Source organism: Dipodomys merriami, unplaced genomic scaffold (assembly GCF_024711535.1).
Source record: "Dipodomys merriami isolate MVZ:Mamm:240054 unplaced genomic scaffold, mDipMer1.0.p SCAF_36, whole genome shotgun sequence".
Lineage (NCBI taxonomy): Eukaryota > Metazoa > Chordata > Mammalia > Rodentia > Heteromyidae > Dipodomys > Dipodomys merriami.
Window position 1 is genome coordinate 9,969,671 of NW_027205159.1, and position 18,356 is coordinate 9,988,026.

Sequence of the window (18,356 nt, forward strand, 5' to 3'; positions counted from 1 at the left end):
CAGGGGATGCTGTGGTTAGCTCACCACCCATAAGCCCTAGGGATGTTTTCATCCATGAGCCTGCACTAGAATCCAATCTTCAATTTAACTGGAGGACAGATGGTACACAGGACTTTGCAGAAATGATCTCACTTCATCCCCAGAAGAACCCTAAGAAGGAGGTGCTGCTCTGTCATCCCATCTTATGGTGGGGGAAGCTGGAGCTGGAGATGCTAAGGATCCGCTCTAAGGTAGCGCAGCTGGTGAAGGCTGAGGTCTGGAGAGGAGGTTCTGGTCCATCATTACCAGAGTTGGGCAGTGTAAACAGGTGCTCAGAGCCACTTACCACCAGGACAGGGAGCCAGGGCGTCCGTTTACAGTCCCCCATATGGGCCATGCTCTCCTGGGGGTGTACCTGAAAGACACATTCTTATCAGCATCAGGTGGACACTGACAGCGGCCCCTCAGCCTCAAGTCGGCCTGCCTTCATCCTCATTGGATGTAAGGTACATTCCAGCAGGCCTTGTGGGAAAGCATACACCCTAAAAGACTTTTCTTTTGGCTTGAAGCCAAGTCCCAGGCTCTGAGGCCCTCCCCAGCATCATGCCATTTTCAAGAAAAAGCCATAAGAAGGAGGACTGAAACCTATTGTTAAATCCAGGACTGGGACAATGTGAAAAGTACTCATACAACATAGGGTGTTCCTTCACAAGCTTTATGTATGGGATGCCCCAGGCTAGTCTTCATCCTTGGTCTCCAATACTGCAAGAAGACCCCTAGAGATACTGCTGGAGGTCAGAGTTTGGCCCATCCCTCTCCCTTCTCTCCCAGCTTTCTCTCCCAGCTCTCTCTCTCTCTCTGTCTGTCTCTGTCTCTCTCTCTGTCTCTCTCTGTCTCTCTGTCTCTGTCTCTGTCTCTCTCTTCCCCCCCCTTCTCCCTCTCTCTCTAGTGAAGCATGGACCATTAATCAAAGCAGGTGAGTAGAGCCCAATGTCCTAACCTGATAATGGAGACTACTGAAGGCCAGAGGGGTACGTGACTTGACCACAGTTACATGGCTAGCTACATAATAGCAGAGGTGGCTACGGCCTAGGTTCACAAGTTCTTCACTGACGACTACATTAATGCATTACTTTGCAGGAGGGGACTGTTTGTGTATTCATCATTTTACTTTATGAATTTGTGTTTCCAGCTCAAGCAATTTTACCTGGGAGTCTGGATTTTAATTTGCCTGGTTGGACAGGGAGAGAAGACATGTTTCTATGAAGTCCTGGACTCTGCACTGAGACACTGGTCACTGTGTCGACATTGAGAGTGAATTAGTGACAAACAGTACACCTTCCCCTTGGGGAGTGTAGGCAATACTTACACTGCTTTCTGCTGGGGAAAGGAAAGACTCTTTAGGGGGGGCCCATGAATTAACTAGAGGCTGCATAAGAGCTGGGCACCCCCACTTTGCATCTATGTTTTTTTATCTGATGCTTTATTTCTTGAAGTCACTTTGCAATCACATTGGGTTCCAAGAAGGACAGGATTTGCTCATAAGCATCGTGGGATACAAAACAAACTGCCCCTCAGACAAGCAATGCTGCCTTCTTATTATTCTGTGGCAAAATTACTCTAAAGGAAGATAATAACCAAGATATGAAGACAAACCATCTGCCAGGTAACAGAGGCCTGGCCACAGGGAGTGCCTTAGTCTCACTCCCCTCAAGTGATGAAGTGCTAACAAATTCTTTGACCCTTCCCTAAAGACAAAGACTGAGATAATGATCAGCCAGGCCACACTAACAACTGGGATGGTTGCATGTCTCCCTCCCTATGGTTCGCAGTTCTTCAATTATAAAACCTAAAGCTCATACTCGTACCCCAAATATGGCCAAATATGTATGATATCTTCCCATGGCAGACCTGTGCCATATAATACATCATTCTCTGCCCTTCACCATATCTCTTTATTTGATGTATGGGGGTGGAGGAGGTGGACTTGGCGTGTGGAATTCATGGAGTTTGGGCTTGAGGTCTAAATCTCCAGTTTCAGAATCCATCTTAGACTCAGACCAGAGGATAAACTGGGCCTTTGGAGCCCTCCAGATCTTGTCCTTCAAGTTGGTCATGGAAATCTATAATTACCAATAGCACACAAGAAAATACTGTATAGAAATGCTCAAGGCAGGAGCTCATGGTGAATAGGAAATCATTGTTTGCCTTCCCTCTTTCCTTCCTTTCTTCTTTCCCTCCTAGTCTTAAGACTTTGTCCCTACAATATCCTGGAAAAACTACGTAGAAAAGTAGCCAAATATAGGAAAAAAATCCAGGTTGTATGTAGCTCACTAATGAGAGGTTATCTAGAGTGTGTGTGTGTGTGTGTGTGTGTGTGTGTGTGTGTGTGTGTGTGTGTCTTGAAGTTCTTTGCTGGGCTTACAGACCACTGTTCAATAACAAAGATGTTATACAGATGTTTCTGTGGCTGTGCTTATAAAGGTTTTTTTTTGTAAGTAATGGAGGCCCTCATGCAGTTATTTCTTTTTATTTTATTTTTGGGGGGTCCGGTTGTGGGGCCTGAACTCTGGGCCTGGGCGCTGTCCCTCAGCTCTTCAGCTCAAGGCTAGCACTCTACCACTTGAGCCACAGTGCCACTTCCGGCTTTTTTCTTTTTTCTTATGTGGTGCTGAGGAATCGAACCCAGGGCCTCATGCATGCAAGGCAAGCGCTCTACCACTGAGCCACCTTCCCAGCCCTGCAGTTATCTTTTTTTTAACTCAAGTCTGGTGCACTACCACTTGAGCCACAGCTCTGCTTCCTGCTTCTTGGTGGTTAATTAGATGTAAGAGTCTCATGGACCTTTCTGCTTGAGATGGCTTAGAACCTTGATCCTTCCAATCTCAGCCTTCTGAGTAGCTAAGATTACAGGTGTGAGCCACTCGCATCTGCCTTGTCAAAATTTTTATATGTGTGGAAGCAGGTCTGGAAGATAGATGTCCACCGACCTTCTGACAGAGAGTTGTTGGCAGGAAGTGAAAGAGTCTGGGTTGATCAAGGACTCAGGTTTAGAATGCATGGTTTTTTAGAATCCTTGAGAGCTTCAAGATTAAACCAACCAACCAACCAACCAACCAACCAACCAAGGTATTTTTCTGTCTGGGAGAAGCTCATCTCCCCAATTGGTCATGTGGGATAGATAAAAGGTTTGACGCTTCCATGGGCCCAGTGAACAAATGGTGTAGGTACATGGCGGTGGTTCTCCCTGGGCCATTTTTACCAGGTGCCTCTGGAGGAAGGAGCAGATTACTGGATCCTCTCGAAGCTCAGTGCTGCATATACATTTGAAAACCGTGAGGTAGATGAAGGCAAGATGAAAGCACCCAGGCAGCTCCCTGGCCTTGAACTTACTGGGTGTTTTTCCTTCTAGCAACAGCAAGCTAGGGCAGGTAGCTAAAAAGCTGGCTGCAGCTCTGCCAATAAGGGAGGGGCAGAGACTAGAAAGGGGAGCTGCCCAGGGCCCCCAGCCTGGCCTCACTTCAGAAGGACAGTGGGGTAGCGGAGGTTAGTTTCCAGGAGTCTGTGGACAGGGCCAGAGGCTGTCAACCGTGCTGGAGGCCTTCCAAGGAGCCATTTTAATGGTTTCTAATTTAAGTGACTTCTAATTATAGCTGAGCCTTGGGGGCTTCTCTGACACACTGGGCCTGCCAAATTGTGGTGCCAGCCGGGAGAATTTATGGAAAGGCTCATTAAAGACATTCCCAATAAAACCAAAGAGTCAAAAGGAAAATAAACAGATAAAGCCAAACAAAAGATCCATGGCATTTTCATTACTGTGATCAGTTTTCCTAGAAGGGAAGTGGTCAGGATGTGCATGCGCGGCATTTTGGGGTTCCACTTCTGGGAGCTGCAAGGATGCAGGCAGAGGCTGGAATGATGGAATAGCTGTGCTATTTTGGGGACTGCTAGCCTTTGGTATAGGGCAGGATCCAGAGTCATTGCCAGAAGTGCAAGGCACAGACATGAGGGAAGGTGCCTCCAGCTCAGGTCCTATGATTGACTGATGGGCGACAAGAAAGCATTATCGTGTATTTTGCCACCTACCTGCAGACAAGGTTGCTGCTTAAATTGTGGAACTGACCAGCTCGCAAATGGCCACCTAGTGGCAAATCAGCAGCCTCCACTGGGGTATCAATACCCATTACTGGAGTCCAGCAGCACCTGTTTGCTACCTGGTACCTGTGATCTTTCTCATGATACAGCACAGGCAAAGCAGTTGAGCCCAGAATGCCTGCTTTCTGCCCTGGGCAGGAGACGCCACCTGACCTGCCTCACTGACTGCCTTCTTCCTTCCCACCTGCTCTACTTCTCTGCTTCCTGCAATTCACATTGCCACAGGATTTCTACCTAAGAAGATAATTTGGCCAGGCATCTGTGGCTCATGCCTGTAATCCTAGCTATTCAGAAGACAGATCTGAGGATGGAGGTTTGAAACCGCAGGGAAGTACATGAGATTCTCAACTCCCATGAACCAGCAAAAAACTGAAATTAGAGCTGTTTCTCAAGTGGTAGAGTGCTAGTTTTGAGGGCCAAAAGCTGAGGGACAGTTCAAGCCCCCCAAAGAGAGAAGGAGAGAGAGAGAATCCATAATCACAACAACAGTGATCATAACTCCAGGACAGGTACCAATCCTGCTAAGCAATTGCTGTGATTAAGTGAGAAAGCTATGTGACAGGGATGGAAAACACCATACAGGTATAAGGTGACCTTTCTCTTAGGGAAGGGTGTGTGTGCTGGCTGCTTCAGCTTGACCTCCTTGGTCCGGTTATTATGTGCATATTGGGAGCCACCACCATGGCACAGCACGTCTTCCATGCCTGGTCTCTTGTCTTAGCTCCTGGGAAGGATGAACTAACAAGTAGAACTTGTTGCCAGGAAATGGCTAAAGAAGGTGATGTAGCTTGCTCATGAGTACTTGCATCCCCAGGCATGGATCTTCCAGACTAAGCCCAGCCTCACAGACAATCATCAGAGGAAGATTTGTTAACTGTTAAATGAAGCACAGGCCAGGTGAGAAGATCATAAGCCACACACAGCAGCATTCATGGGCTTTGCTGCTCAAGGTGGGGCATCTCCTGAGAACTTGTTAAAAATCCAGGTCTCAGGCCAGTTGCTGAGGCTCACCTCCTGAAATGCTGGCTACTCAAGAGGCTGAGATCTGAGGATTAAGGTTTAAAGCCAACCCCAGGAGAAAAGGCTGTGAGACTTTTATCTCCAAGTAACCACTAAAAAGCCAGAAGTGAAGCTGTACCTCAAATGGTAGAGTGTTAGTCTTGAGTGAAAAAGCTCAGGAAAAGTGCCCAAGCCCTGAGTTCAAGCTCCAGTACTGGCTTGCCTACCACATCTGCAGGACTCTATGTGCTCATTTGAGTTTGAGGATGGCTATCTAGACAGCCTTCTGGGAGCATCTTTCTGAGAATGAACACGTTTAATGCGCCATTAGTGTTTAATTCCCCCTGGGATCTCAGGGAAAAATACTTGGCTGGATCTCCTCTTTATTAAAATTTGTTCTTCTTAGGAACAAATGCCATTAGTGAATAGCATCCCCATCTGAACCCTGCACTAGACATTCAGTATTTTGTCTGTAATCTCATTCATTCATTCATTCTTCCAATTCACATGGATCTATGAGGTTGCTAGAGTGTAGTGGTCTTAGAAACTCTGGAGACAGAGACAGGGCTCCTGCTCATTGTGATCCTGTTTGTCTCTCCAGACATTAAGCCTAGAATTATCATCTTCCCATAACTCCCTTCCTCTCATCTGTGTCTTGAGTGGGCATTTTGCCTCTTTTAAGAATGCCCTAAGAGGTGACTTGGCCTCAATATATGTGTCTTTATGCTGCCTCTGAGCAGAGATGCTGCTTACTTCAGGAAGAAGATGACAATTTTCCCCTTTAGTCACCATTTCTGGGATAAGGCAGTGGACAGCCCAGCCTCTGGATGCTTCATGCACTTTCTACCCAGTTGGACCAACCTTGAGTATAGCGGGGCTACTTCCCTTAGGAAGAATCACCCCTGAGGAGTTGCCTGTCTCTGGTCTACAGGAAGAGCTGAGCCATATGTCACCCTGGGAAATTTTCAGAAGGAGCAAAACCTTTTTGAGTCACTTTCAAAGATGGAGCTCTTCTCTGTCTTTGGCTGTTTTCTCCTGGCTGCCATGGGTGACTGGCACTGGGCACTGGCAGGATATTGGATGCTAACTGGGACCTTTGTCCTCATCAGACGCCATCACTGAGTGCAGAGGCCTGGCTAGGGGGCAGCCCATATCCTAGATGGGAAAGTGGATGGCCTGGGGGAGCCCACCCAGCTCCCTGGGTGCAGGCTCTCCGGTGGAGCCAGGCCAGGCACTGGCAGCTGCCTGTGTGTGGGAGGAGGCCAGAGGCTGCCTCTCCTCCCCTTTCTTTCCCTCCCTTTGGCCTCCCAGGATCTGCGGCAGGAGGAGCCTTCATGCCACACACCAGGATTCTGGCTTCCTCAGAAGGCCCCACTTCCTTCCAACAAAGACACCCTCATTCCCGCCAGGAGCTGGAGGTCATTATCAGAGCAGCTGAAAACATTCCCACTTGATGTGATTTATGGCCCAGTCAGAGAGTGCTAATTAATGCTAGATTGTACGTAGATGAACTCATTCTCTCTTCACTTCTGTGTTTGTCAGATCAGTCTCTCTATCTCTTCCAGCTACTTTGGCAGGGTCCCCATGCCAGTTCTGGTGTGATGCTCTGCCCATCACTAGATCCTTAGTGATATGTTTGAAGAAGACTTCTCCATCTCCACTGTGAACTTCTGACAGGTGAAGACACCATATGGTCCCACCTAAAAGGGACCTGGAGCAGCCTGGGCAGAGACAGACTGGAAGACAGAGCTTCACAAGTCTTGTCAGGGGCTATTTTTTCCTACAAGGCCATTTCTTTCCCAGAAGAAACAGGAAAAGGCTCTGATGACAGCCCACTGGGGACTGGGGAGTTTAAATACCATCATGCAAGGATGTAGATAGCCTGGTGCCATTCAACTCTCCAGAAAGTTCTTGGTAAAGAGTTTGGGACTTGGAGAGCTCAACTGATCTCTGATGCATCTTGAAGGGGGTAGTGGGGACAGTTTTGCTTGCACATACATGACATGCATCCATGGATGTGTCATGGGCTGCACAGACCAGATAGTACAGCCTCACACACACCTGGGCTACTGGCAGATGTGGTGCTAGGGCCACGATGAACCCAACAGCTCAAGATAAACCGAGCTGGAGAGGAAGCAATACAAACAAAAGTTGAGGTAAATGTGATGTACAGGGCTTTGTCAGCATAAGACAACACACTGCTTTATTAAATTTTTCATAAGTAGGAATATATCTACAATAAGAATTAAAAGAACAATATAATAGATACATAACTGGTAAGAGCTGTTTATTATCATTAACCAACTATGATGTATGTACATAGATGTAGGTTTGTTTACACTAACACCGCCTCAAACATGTGAATGATATGTTGCACTATACTACACAATGTTCTTCTCTATGTGTGTGTGTGTGTGTGTGTGTGTGTGTGTGTGTGTGTGTGTTTGTGTGTGTGTGTGTGTGTTGGTACAGGGGCTTGAACTCAGGACCTTTTGCTCTTACTTAGCTTAACTTTTTTGCTCAAGGCTAGAGCTCTACCAGTTCTAGGGGTTTTTTTTTTGCCCTCAACTAACCATTATGTAGCCTTTCTCTCTCTCTCTCTCTCTCTCTCTCTCTCTCTCTCTCTCTCTCTCTCTCTCTCTCTCTCTCTCTCTCTCTCTGTTGGTTTTGTTTTGGTGTTGCTAAGAATTGAATTCAGGACCTTGCACTTTCTAGGCAAGTACTGTAACACTTAAGCCACACGCCCAGCTCTTTTGGAATTTTACTTTATTTTTCAGATAGGGTCCACACTACCTTTGTTTGGTTGGCCTTACACTGTAATACTCAAGCCAGGCACTGGTGACTTATGCCATTCAGCTACTCAAGAAGCTGATATCTGAGGATCAGGGTTCAAAGCTGGCTCAGGTAGAAAAGTTGTTGCAGCTCATTTCCAAGTGGACTTGTAGCTCAGGTGAGTAGAACACCAGTCTTGAGCAAAAAAGCCAAAAGGGAGTGTGTGTGTAGGTCCTGAGTTCAATCTCCAGTACTGGCACACACACCCAAACACAAAAACTGTACTCCTCTTAGCTGTGCCTCCTGGGATTACAGGCAAGTGCCACACCACACCCAGCCATACACTTTTCTTTCAAGGGATGTTTCCCGCTCTATTGGGGGCATTTAGCTCTTGGGATAATTGTAGGAGTCTAGCTCTGCTGTGGGTATCTGCTCATGGTGTCACAGACAGGGTAGCTTGTATCTCCCAGATGATGTGTAACAAAAGATTGACAGGATAGAGGCATTACCTATTTTCCCAGAGTTGCTTGGGCAGGGAGGTGGAAGAGAGGAACTTTCTCTAGTATTTGTCATACAATGTGGCATTTGGATACCACTGTAATCTTGAAGACTAGATCATGATAATAACATGGCTAGCCATCCAGAAGTTCAGAGGGAGCACAATGATCATTATCCACATTTTCTGCTGTAAAAGTATGTATGTATTCAATGTTGTCATTCAATGCCTCAATACTGAAAGAATTCTTGTTGAAGCATTAAACCTAGAGAAACTTTGAAAAACAAAGCTTTCTTTTATTGTGTTAATTGAAATCGAAGGGCGACATTTTTTGGGGAAAAACCAGAGAGGCAATTGTGAATAAAATTAATTTCTCTTAATTATAAAATGTAAGTTTTCCTAGGATTCATATAAACATATTAATGTGAGATTTTCTTGAGCAATAGCAGCACTGTAACATGTATTTCACCTAACATTCCATTTGTCCATCCGTCCATGCATGCATGCAATATTTACTGAACACCTACTCTAGACCAAGCTGAACCACAAAGTCAATAGCATCTCTGTCCTGTCAGGGATGTGTCTTCACAATTTGGTGGAGATAAATACTGAGAGTGAGCAAGTGGCAGGTACTGTGGAAAGGGGTGGGGGACAGACTTGACCCTCTTAGGAGATAGGAAGAGGTAGCCATTGGTTACTGTTTAGATGCAATCTAAACTGTGATGGCACAATCTGAACAAACCATCATCTTCCTTCTTGTTCCTTTTTAAACATCTACCTGCTGCCCCTTGCCCTAGCTATTACTGTCAGTGTAGATTAATACTGAATGCTTTTTTTTGAAACAGGATCTCACTATATAGCTCAGCCCGGCCTCAAACTCTCAATGTTCCTGCCTCTATCTTCTGAGTGTTTGTATTATAGATGTGCATTCCCATTCCCTTCTCTAAAACAGAATTTTGCCTGCTGTAGATCTTCCTAGAAGTGAAACCATGCAGCTGGATTCTTTCACTGCCCATGGTTCGTCTGTGTGGTAAGATTTAGTGGCTTATTCCTTTTTTATTCATATTAATAAGTCACAATGTTTCTTCATTTGCCCATTTGATTTATTTTTGCTAAGATTACATTTAAAAATGGTTTTTATTTCCTGTGCCTTGTATTGTCTTGACCTTGGAGATAGCCTTACATCAAAGGAGTGGCCACCACTTTTGTTCACATTTATTTATTCTAGATTCTTCTAGGGGAGATCACTGCTAGGATGGTTTTCCTTCTAGTCACCAGGCAAGCAGCAAGATACCATGCTTCCAAACTGGCTCCTGGGACCATGCCTACCCCACCAGCTGGCAATTGCCAGGGAGATATACACACAGGTCTGAGGACCCACCAATGAAATGCCAAACCCCTTCCCATCCAAGCCATGAGTGTGGCCAAAAGGCTAGGGTTGAAGTTTGAAAGAATCATAGTGTTTTCCCAGAGTCAACCACAGCAAGTGCTTTTGGTAAAGTCATACCAGGAAGATTGTTAACGTGTATTGAAAAACAGCTTCCTGTTGGTCATTGTAAATAATTGTCCTCAACAGATTCCTCTGTCTTGGTTTTTTTTTTTAAAGGGAGGGGGGACTCAGAGGAGCAGCAGCCCCTATCCTGTGTGTGTGTGTGTGTGTGTGTGTGTGTGTGTGTGTGTGTGTGTGCGCGCGCGTGTGTGTGCGTGTGTGCGTGTGTGTGTGCGTGTGTGTGTGTGTGTGTGTGTGTGTGTGTGTGTGTGTGGTCTCATGTCCCTATGAGCTATGCTATTGGCCCTGGTGATCTCCTTTGGTCTCCAAAAGAACCTAGGTAGTCAGGGAGGCAAGGGAGCAGCTGCTTGCTGGGGGCAAAGGATTTGTTATGTTAGAGTGGGTCAAGCTGTTGGAAAGAGAGTAGTCCCCAGACACAGTGGCTCCCTCTGCTGGTTGGGGATAGCAGCACATGCGCATATGCCCTTGGAGTGTGGACACTGGCTGTGTGGCATGGAGCCTGCAGGTACTGTTGTGGGCAGAGGTCTAGCCCTCAGTGATGAGGTTCTGTAGAGCACCTAGCCAGTGCTGGGCTTCCATTTGGACCCTCTTAGGACTACCCCGGAGGGCAAAGAGGTTGAAGGACTTGCCTATGGGCACACAGACAGACAAGTGAGGCAGCTGATACACAATCCAGGTGTACTTGGTCTTTTACTTTCTCATACAGCTTCAGGAATAGGAGTTGCAGAGTCTTGGAGCAAGATTAGGGATGGGATGGTAAGAAGGTAAGAGAGCAAGGTAGGGCTGACGCTTGTGGCCCACGCCTGTAATCCTAGCTACTCAGGGGGCTGAGATCTGAGGATCGCCAGCCCGGAAGAAAGTGGCGGAAGCTCAAGTGGTTGAAGGTTATCCTTGAGCACAAAGAAGCTCAGGGAAAGCCCTGAGTTCAAGCCCCAGGAAGAGAGAAAAAGAAAGAGAGAGTCTGAGGAGAGAGCGAGAGAGCGAGAGCGAGAGAGAGAGCGAGAGAGAGAGAGAGAGAGAGAGAGAGAGAGAGAGAGAGAGAGAGAGAGAGAGAGAGAGAGAGAGAGAGCGCCAAGAAAGCTAGGTTTGGAGCTATTCAGGCAAGAAATTTTCCTTCCTAGGAAATGTCCAGAGTGGCTTGGCTTCTCACGAATCTGCTAATGAATAACACCAGAAGGTTGGAACTTCATTTCTGACCATCTGGGGAGTTCTGCAGTCATTTGATTCCCATTTTCTCTTCTTTCCTCTTCACATCCACACCAGCTCAACTACCAGGAAGCTTTTTACTTGGAACATCAAGGGTGAACTGCTCAGTACACCCCACAACGGCCACGTGGCATGTTCATGGGCCTTGGGCTTGCGCATATGGGGGTAGGATTTTGTTTGTCTGTTGTTCACAGTAGAAGGACTGTTACCCAGCTCCTAGCTTCTAATCCTGGGGTTGGCCCCTCCCTCTGGCCCTCATAGATGAAAAATAACCCTACAGGTGACCCGGATGGCTCAGAGCTATAAATAACCATTAAATGTCCCTTTCAGAGAGGACTTTGTTTTTCTCCCTTAAATTCAAGTCCAAGCATGAAGCAAGGAGCTCATAAATTTGAATCGTTTCTGTCAAACTCAGGGTCTTGTTCTACCGGTTTGAAAGAGTTTTCTCTTTCCAAGTATAGAAACGGAAAGGCCTTGAGGAGGCCAAACCTCACCTTGGTCAGACCACCTAAGATGGGTCTGTCTGGTGTCCCCAGGGCCTTTGCTATACTGAAGGAGGTAGAGGGCTGTTCACATCCCTCTGAGCTGGGGGTTCAGAAAGAAGCTCGTGTCTTGATGTCATTCTTCTCACAGCTAAACTACACACGAATGGGATGTCAATTATATTGCAATTACACCTTGCTCATTTTCCTACCCTTGGTCTTTTTTTTTTTCCTTCTCCAAAATGGAGGAGCTGAAGTCACAGCTGAAGTCTTAAATATACTTGAAAAAAAAAGGGGGTGGTGAAATGGAAGGCAGAATTGTGCTTCCCCAGACAGAGAACAACTGAATGACCTAGAACTAGTATGTTATATAGGTGTCAGAGAACTTGATCTGATTTCACCTTGAGTTCTGAGCAAAAGATTCAGAGCAAAGTCTGGCCATCAGGGATGGGGAAGAGAGCGGCTTGGGTTCTATGATACAGCAGGGGAACTAATGTTAACAGTAAGTGAATATTCTGAGGAGCTTAGTGGAATCTTCCTGATATTAATAAGTAATAGAAGTCTGAGGTGATTTATATGCCCATGGCCCTGGTATGATCATTGCATATTACATACATGTGTATAACCGTATATACATATGTATATACATATATATATATATATATATATATAGTCACTATGTGCCAATTAAAGCAGAAAGTATTTAAATTTTATTTATTTATTTATTTATTTTGTCGGTCATACGTCTTGAACTCTCGGCCTAGATGCTGGCCCTGAGCTCTTCAAGCTCAAGGCTAGTACTCTACTACTTAAGCCACAGAGTCACTTTCGGTTTTCTAGTAGTTAATTGGAGACAAGAGTCTCATGGACTTTTCTGCCTGGGCTGGCTTTGAACCATGATCCTCAGATCTCAGCCTCCTTAGTAGCTAGGATTACAGGCATGAGCCACTGGTGCCTGGCTGCAAAAAGTATTTTAATAGGCCATACCAAAGCTACCAGCGCAACTATGTTTATTGCAGCAATTTTTTTACCATAGCTAAGATATGGAACCAACCCATATGCGTGCATACAATGGAATTCTGTGCCTCCATCGGAAAGAATGACACTGCCCCATTTGTTAGGAAATGGAAAGACTTGGAAAAAATATATTAAGTGAAGTAATCCAGGCCTCAAGAAACATAGATCCCATGATTTTCCTTATTTGCAATAGCTATGTCTAGGACAAGCAGAAAAGGTCAAAAGCTATGTACATATAACCATATACGATGATGTTAAGGGAAATGAACTCCAAGATTGGGACGCAAGTGGTTTTTTTTTAAAACATATTTAGCATGTACTATGTGATTTTTTTTGTTTCTTTTGTTGTTCTTCCCCCATGGTATAACCCCTGTTTTCACTGTATTTGATTCCGGTACCCTGCATCTTATATATACATTTTTCTAATTTGGGGAGGGGAAGGGAAATAACAAAATGCTGAAACAAAGATACAAGTTCACCCACTATACCAATGAGATGTACAAGACACTATGTTGAAAGAGAACTTTACAACTTCAGGGGGTGAGTGTGGGGTGGGGAGAGGAGTTGGGAAGGTGAGGAGGGAAGGGATGATAGGGGAAAAATAAAGGAGGGGGTAACAAGGCTCAAAAGGAAATGTACTTATTACCTTACTCATGTAACTATAACCTCTCTGTATAGTACCTTTGCCATAAAAATATATATTAAAAAAAGAAAAAAAGTATTTTAATAAAAGACTGGTACATTTTCATCGATTTGGTGGGTTGAACCACGCACAATCCTTTCATGGCTTTTCCTGGGTGCTGGCTCTCACAGAGGAGATGGATCTAGCAGGTGGTCACAGGTCAGGGCTAAGATGGATGAATAGGAGAGGGCTCTGAGCCTGTGACCTCATCATAGTCACTTTTCCTCCTTGGACTTCCGTGGTCTCATAGTGGATTTACCTCTTGAATTGGGAACACAGTCCTCTGCCCATAGTCCTGACAAATGAAAGAGGATGATTTCTGAGAGGATGGGCGAGGAGCTCATGCAGACAATGGCTGTGCAGGAAGGTATACAGGCAATGGGAATGAGGCATTTTTCTTTCAGAAAATTTAATATCATGCACCTGGGACAATATCCAACGGCGCTGCCAGCTGCCCTTAATATAATGGGGCCGTTATAACTTATGCTGATGTATTAGGTTCCCTTAGATTGAAGACAGGGCTCCTTCCCTACTCTGAGAAGGACTTGGAGCTTTTTGTCCTCAGTAGACCCTACTGCACCTTGCTATGCCAAGTGCCAGAGCAGCAGGGGGAAGGAAAGAAAGGTGGTTACTCAAAGTAGAGCCAGGCACAGCTCTAGAGTCCAGGGAGCATGGAGGGCCTGGGTAGATGGGCTGCAGATACCTACTGGGCAGAGTTGGAATGTGACTTGGAGCAGGTATCAGACCCTCCTCATATCAACAAGTCAGGTTAAGAGGCAGGGCAAGCTGGCTGGCAAGAGGGCCAACATGGTCTCACCATAAGGTGGTGGCTGCTGCCCATGAAGTGCCAGTAGTCTGGGGAAGACAGAGCAGAAGGCCTGCCTAATCAAAGTGACAAGGGCTGGGTGCTGGTGGCTCACGCCTGTAATCTTAACAACTCATGAGGCAAGATCTAAGGATTGTGGTTCAAAGCCAGCCAAGGCTGGAAAGTCTATGTGACTCATCTCCAATTAACCATCAGAAAACCCGAAGTGGAGTTGTGGCTCAAGTGGTAGAGCACTGATCTTGAACAAAAATGCTCAGAGAAAGTGCCTAGGTCCTGAGTTCAAGCCCCAGGATTCACACACACACACACACACACACACACACACACACACACACACACACACATGCACACAAAGTGATAAGGTTTCCACGGGCTCTATATCTCACCAGTTTTTGTGATTTAGAAAAGCTACACCTTACTGTCTGGCTTACATTAGTGCAGCATAGACTCTTTTGACCTCTGGATATGTTGAGAGTTGTGACTGTATAAATGATGATGTCTGACTGCAAGGCTGCCTCATCTTCTGCTGTCTGAGTCAGGTCCTAGCCAGGGACAAATGGCCAAACCAAGCACAGTGTGCATAGCCAAGCCTTCCATCCTGTGGCTAATAGGTGCTATGCCAGTGACCCTAAGCAACAATGTTCCAAGGACTGTTGATTAGGTGTTTCATATGTATTTTCATATGTATTCTTGGGTTGGAATACCATCAGTTATTTTTTCTGAGGCCAAGAGCCCTTCAATGATGCCAAAGTATTTGAAAGTGGACTATGCTGGTTAAACTTAAAATTAAAGTTTTGAGATATGTTAATTCATTAAAACCTTAAAAATGTCTATCTCTAGGTAATAAGGAACCAAAGAGATACTGGTAGAATAAATAAGATTTGCATAATTTTCACTGTCAGCATTTTAAATGTCAGCTACAAAGAGTGCCAGGAATGGTTGGAAAAGAATAATACAGCTAACTTCTAAAAAACTGAGATAATGTTTATTTCAAAAAGCAATGAATCTCAGATGAACAAAATGCGGGTTACATAACGACAGTGTACAGTTCCACTAAGTGAGTTGTGTAGAGCAGATGGATTCACAGAGGAAGGGTGGTCTCTGGCAGATGCTCCTCATAATGGTGGATACCTGCTCCATCCTGTGTCCTCTTCGACTCTTCCCCTGGGTCAGAGACAGCTCAGACAATCTAACAATTCCCAGGCCATGTCCACTTTTCTCCACTTCTCTGAATTGGTGCTGGGAGCATTCCAGCACCAATTACAGGCTTTAATTAAAAAATTAACCAGCATACTCTAGTTCTAATTCTTGAGCATTTCTCAGGTGTGAGGAATCGGTCACAGTTGTCCATAACAGGTACAACATGTTAAGGAGACATCTTGGGGGCTGGGGACCAGCCTAGCATAGAGTAAACACAGGTACCCACTGAAACACCCAGTCTCCCTCACCTTACTAGAGGCTTCTTGAATGCACAAGACTTGAGTCAGTACCTGTAGGCAGGGAAGCTGTGTGGTGCACACTCAAGTGAGTGCACATTGGTCCAGGGCCTGTACACCCACCATAAAGGCTCAGGGACAGTTGTGAAAGTGAATTGTGCAGAGCTGACCTCAGGGGGCCCATGCCAGGAATATGGGGGACAGTAACTGCTCTTAAAGAGCTTTTCTGGTCAAAATGTTTTATGTAGCTGGGTGCCAGTAGCTCACGCCTATAATCCTAGCTTCTCAGGAGGCTGAGGTCTGAGGATCATGGTTCAAAGCCAGCCCAGGCAGGAAAGTCCATGAGACTCTTATCTCCAATAAACCACCAGAAAACCAGAAGTGGTGCTGTGGTCTCCAGTGGTAGAGGGCTCGCCTTGAGCTGAAGAGCTGAGGGACAGCTCCCAGGCCCAGAGTTCAAGCCCCATGAACGACAAAAAAAAAAAAAAAAAAAAAAAGAAAGAAAGAAAAGAAAAGAAAATGTTTTATGAACATAAAATTAAGATGGTGCCAGGTGCCAGTGACTCACACCTGGAATCCTAGCTACTCAGGAGGCTGAAATCTAAGGATTGTGGTTCAAATCTAGTGTGGGCAGACAAATATGAGAAACTTTTTAATCCCCAATTAACTAGCAAAAAGCCAGAAGTTGAGATGTGGTCAAATGGTAGAACATCAACCCTGGATAAAAATGCTAAGGGACAGTGCCTAAGCCCTAAGTTCAAGCCTTAATACCAGCACACACACATACACACAATAAGATTGTTTGGCATGTACTATTCTCCAAAGATAGGATTTTTAAAGCAGAATTGTGTATGTATTCTGGGTTTCTTCAAGAAGTGGCAGAACTCTTTGCTGGAGAAACTCCAGGGACTTCACACACATGCACATACAGCCCTGAAATCAACCCTGCTTGTTAATAATGGTTGTTTCTGGTGAAAGAATCAGGATTTTCTTCCCTTTACATTCTTTGTAGTTTTCTTTTCTTTTTCTTTTTCTTTCTTTTTTTTGGATCTGGTTATGGGGCCTGAACTCTGGGCCTGGGCGCTGTCCCTTAGCTCTTCAGCTCAAGGCTAGTGCTCTATCACTTGAGCCACAGCACCACTTCCGGCTTTTTTCTTTTTGCTTATGTGGTGCTGAGGAATCAAACCCAGGGCCTCAGGCATGCAAGGCAAGCGCTCTACCACTGAGCCACCTTCCCAGCCCTCTTTGTAGTTTTCTATATTGCCTAATTAAAAAAAATTACTAGGATAGCCTATATGTGTGTCACTGGCCCTGGAGCCTAAGTGTTGTCCCTTAGCTTTTTTACTCAAGGTTTACCATTCTACCACTCAACCCACACTTGGGTCTCACTTTTGGCTTTTTGGTAGTTAATTGGAGATAACAGTTTCATAGACTTTTCTTTTTTTTTCTTTTTATTGTGAAAATACCATATAGAGGGGTTACAATTACATGGGCAAGATAACGAGTACATTTCTTATCAAGCATTGATGCCTCCTCCTTTGTTTCCCTTTCCCATCCCTTCCCATATCTTCCCTTCCCCTCCTACCTGATCCTTCCCCCCCCACCAAAGTTGTAAAGTTGGTTTTTCGACATAACGTCTTATACATCTCATTGTTGCAATGAGTCTACCTGTATCCCTATTTAAATAAGTTGTCTCATAGACTTTTCTGCCTAGGCTGTTTTTGAGTCATGATCTTCAGTTCTCAGCCTTCTGAGTAGCTAAAATTACAGGTGTGAGCCACAGGCACCTCATTATGTATTTCTTTTCATAATGGCCGAAGCCATGAAGGGCAGGTAAGAGTACACCATAACACCTGCCTGGACTATTTTTAATAAAAACTATAAAATAATTATTTTTATGAAAAAGTAAATGGCATTGATATTCACACACACACACATACACATGCACGTTCACACATATTTTGTTATCTGACGCTTGGGCAAGCACATCATTTTCCTACTGCCATTGTTCCATAGAAGACAATCTCCACATCTGGTCATGATTTGTGAAGCACTTCATCATGAGACACCTTTTTGTAAAAATTGTAGTGAAATTCCTACTCTTAACCATAAAAAGACTCCAGGGAAGCTAAGACCAGTTTGGAGCTGCAGGAGTTAATCCATCCATCTTTGTTGTCCACATGGTACATGGATGTTCTCATTTCTTCCCAAACCCCAAAGCATCTTTCAATTGAAACAATGACGCACATGGCCTGTGATTTATCATAGACTAGGTCTTTGCACTGCTTATGTTGTAGATGTGACCATAGACCATCCTCTGAAGACCATGTCCATTCCAAATCAAAGACCTCTGAGCTCACGATGGCCAATGCCCTCATTTCCTGAGGGTTTTGAAGTAGGAAGAGTGTCTGGATATAGGAGGAGCTCATTTCTTTGGAGCACTGAGCTGCAGCACCAGAACCGATCAAGTAGTGATCACGATGGTGAACTCATTGGGCTCTGCTAGGCTTGGTCCCTGAAGAGGCATGATTTCTGACCTCAGGAAGGAACATCTTGATTGAGAGAGCAACACACATAGGTTGTTCTCAGGTCTACAAGGCAGGGGAAGATCCCTGCCCTCTAGGATATGTGTTTTTTTAGATGTGTTGTACTCATAGTCCTCAATTATGATTTTTTGATTTAAAAAATGGTGTGATGCACATTCAGTAGGAGCCATGCTTCACTAAGCACTACCCATACATTAATGGTGAGTACCTGTACAACCATTCACTACATCATTCAATCACAGGAGATAAC

General features: G+C 45.1%; 1 protein-coding gene across 1 annotated transcript in view; it reads right to left on the minus strand.

The window, feature by feature from the left end:
- The window catches only part of Edar (ectodysplasin A receptor), a 28,923-nt gene extending 28,547 nt beyond the window's left edge, over positions 1-376 (minus strand). Inside the window, exon 1 of the mRNA XM_069988439.1 lies at positions 326-376. Coding sequence (XP_069844540.1) covers positions 326-376 — 51 coding nt within the window. The remainder of the gene's footprint in view (positions 1-325) is intronic.
- Positions 377-18,356: the final 17,980 nt, after the last annotated feature.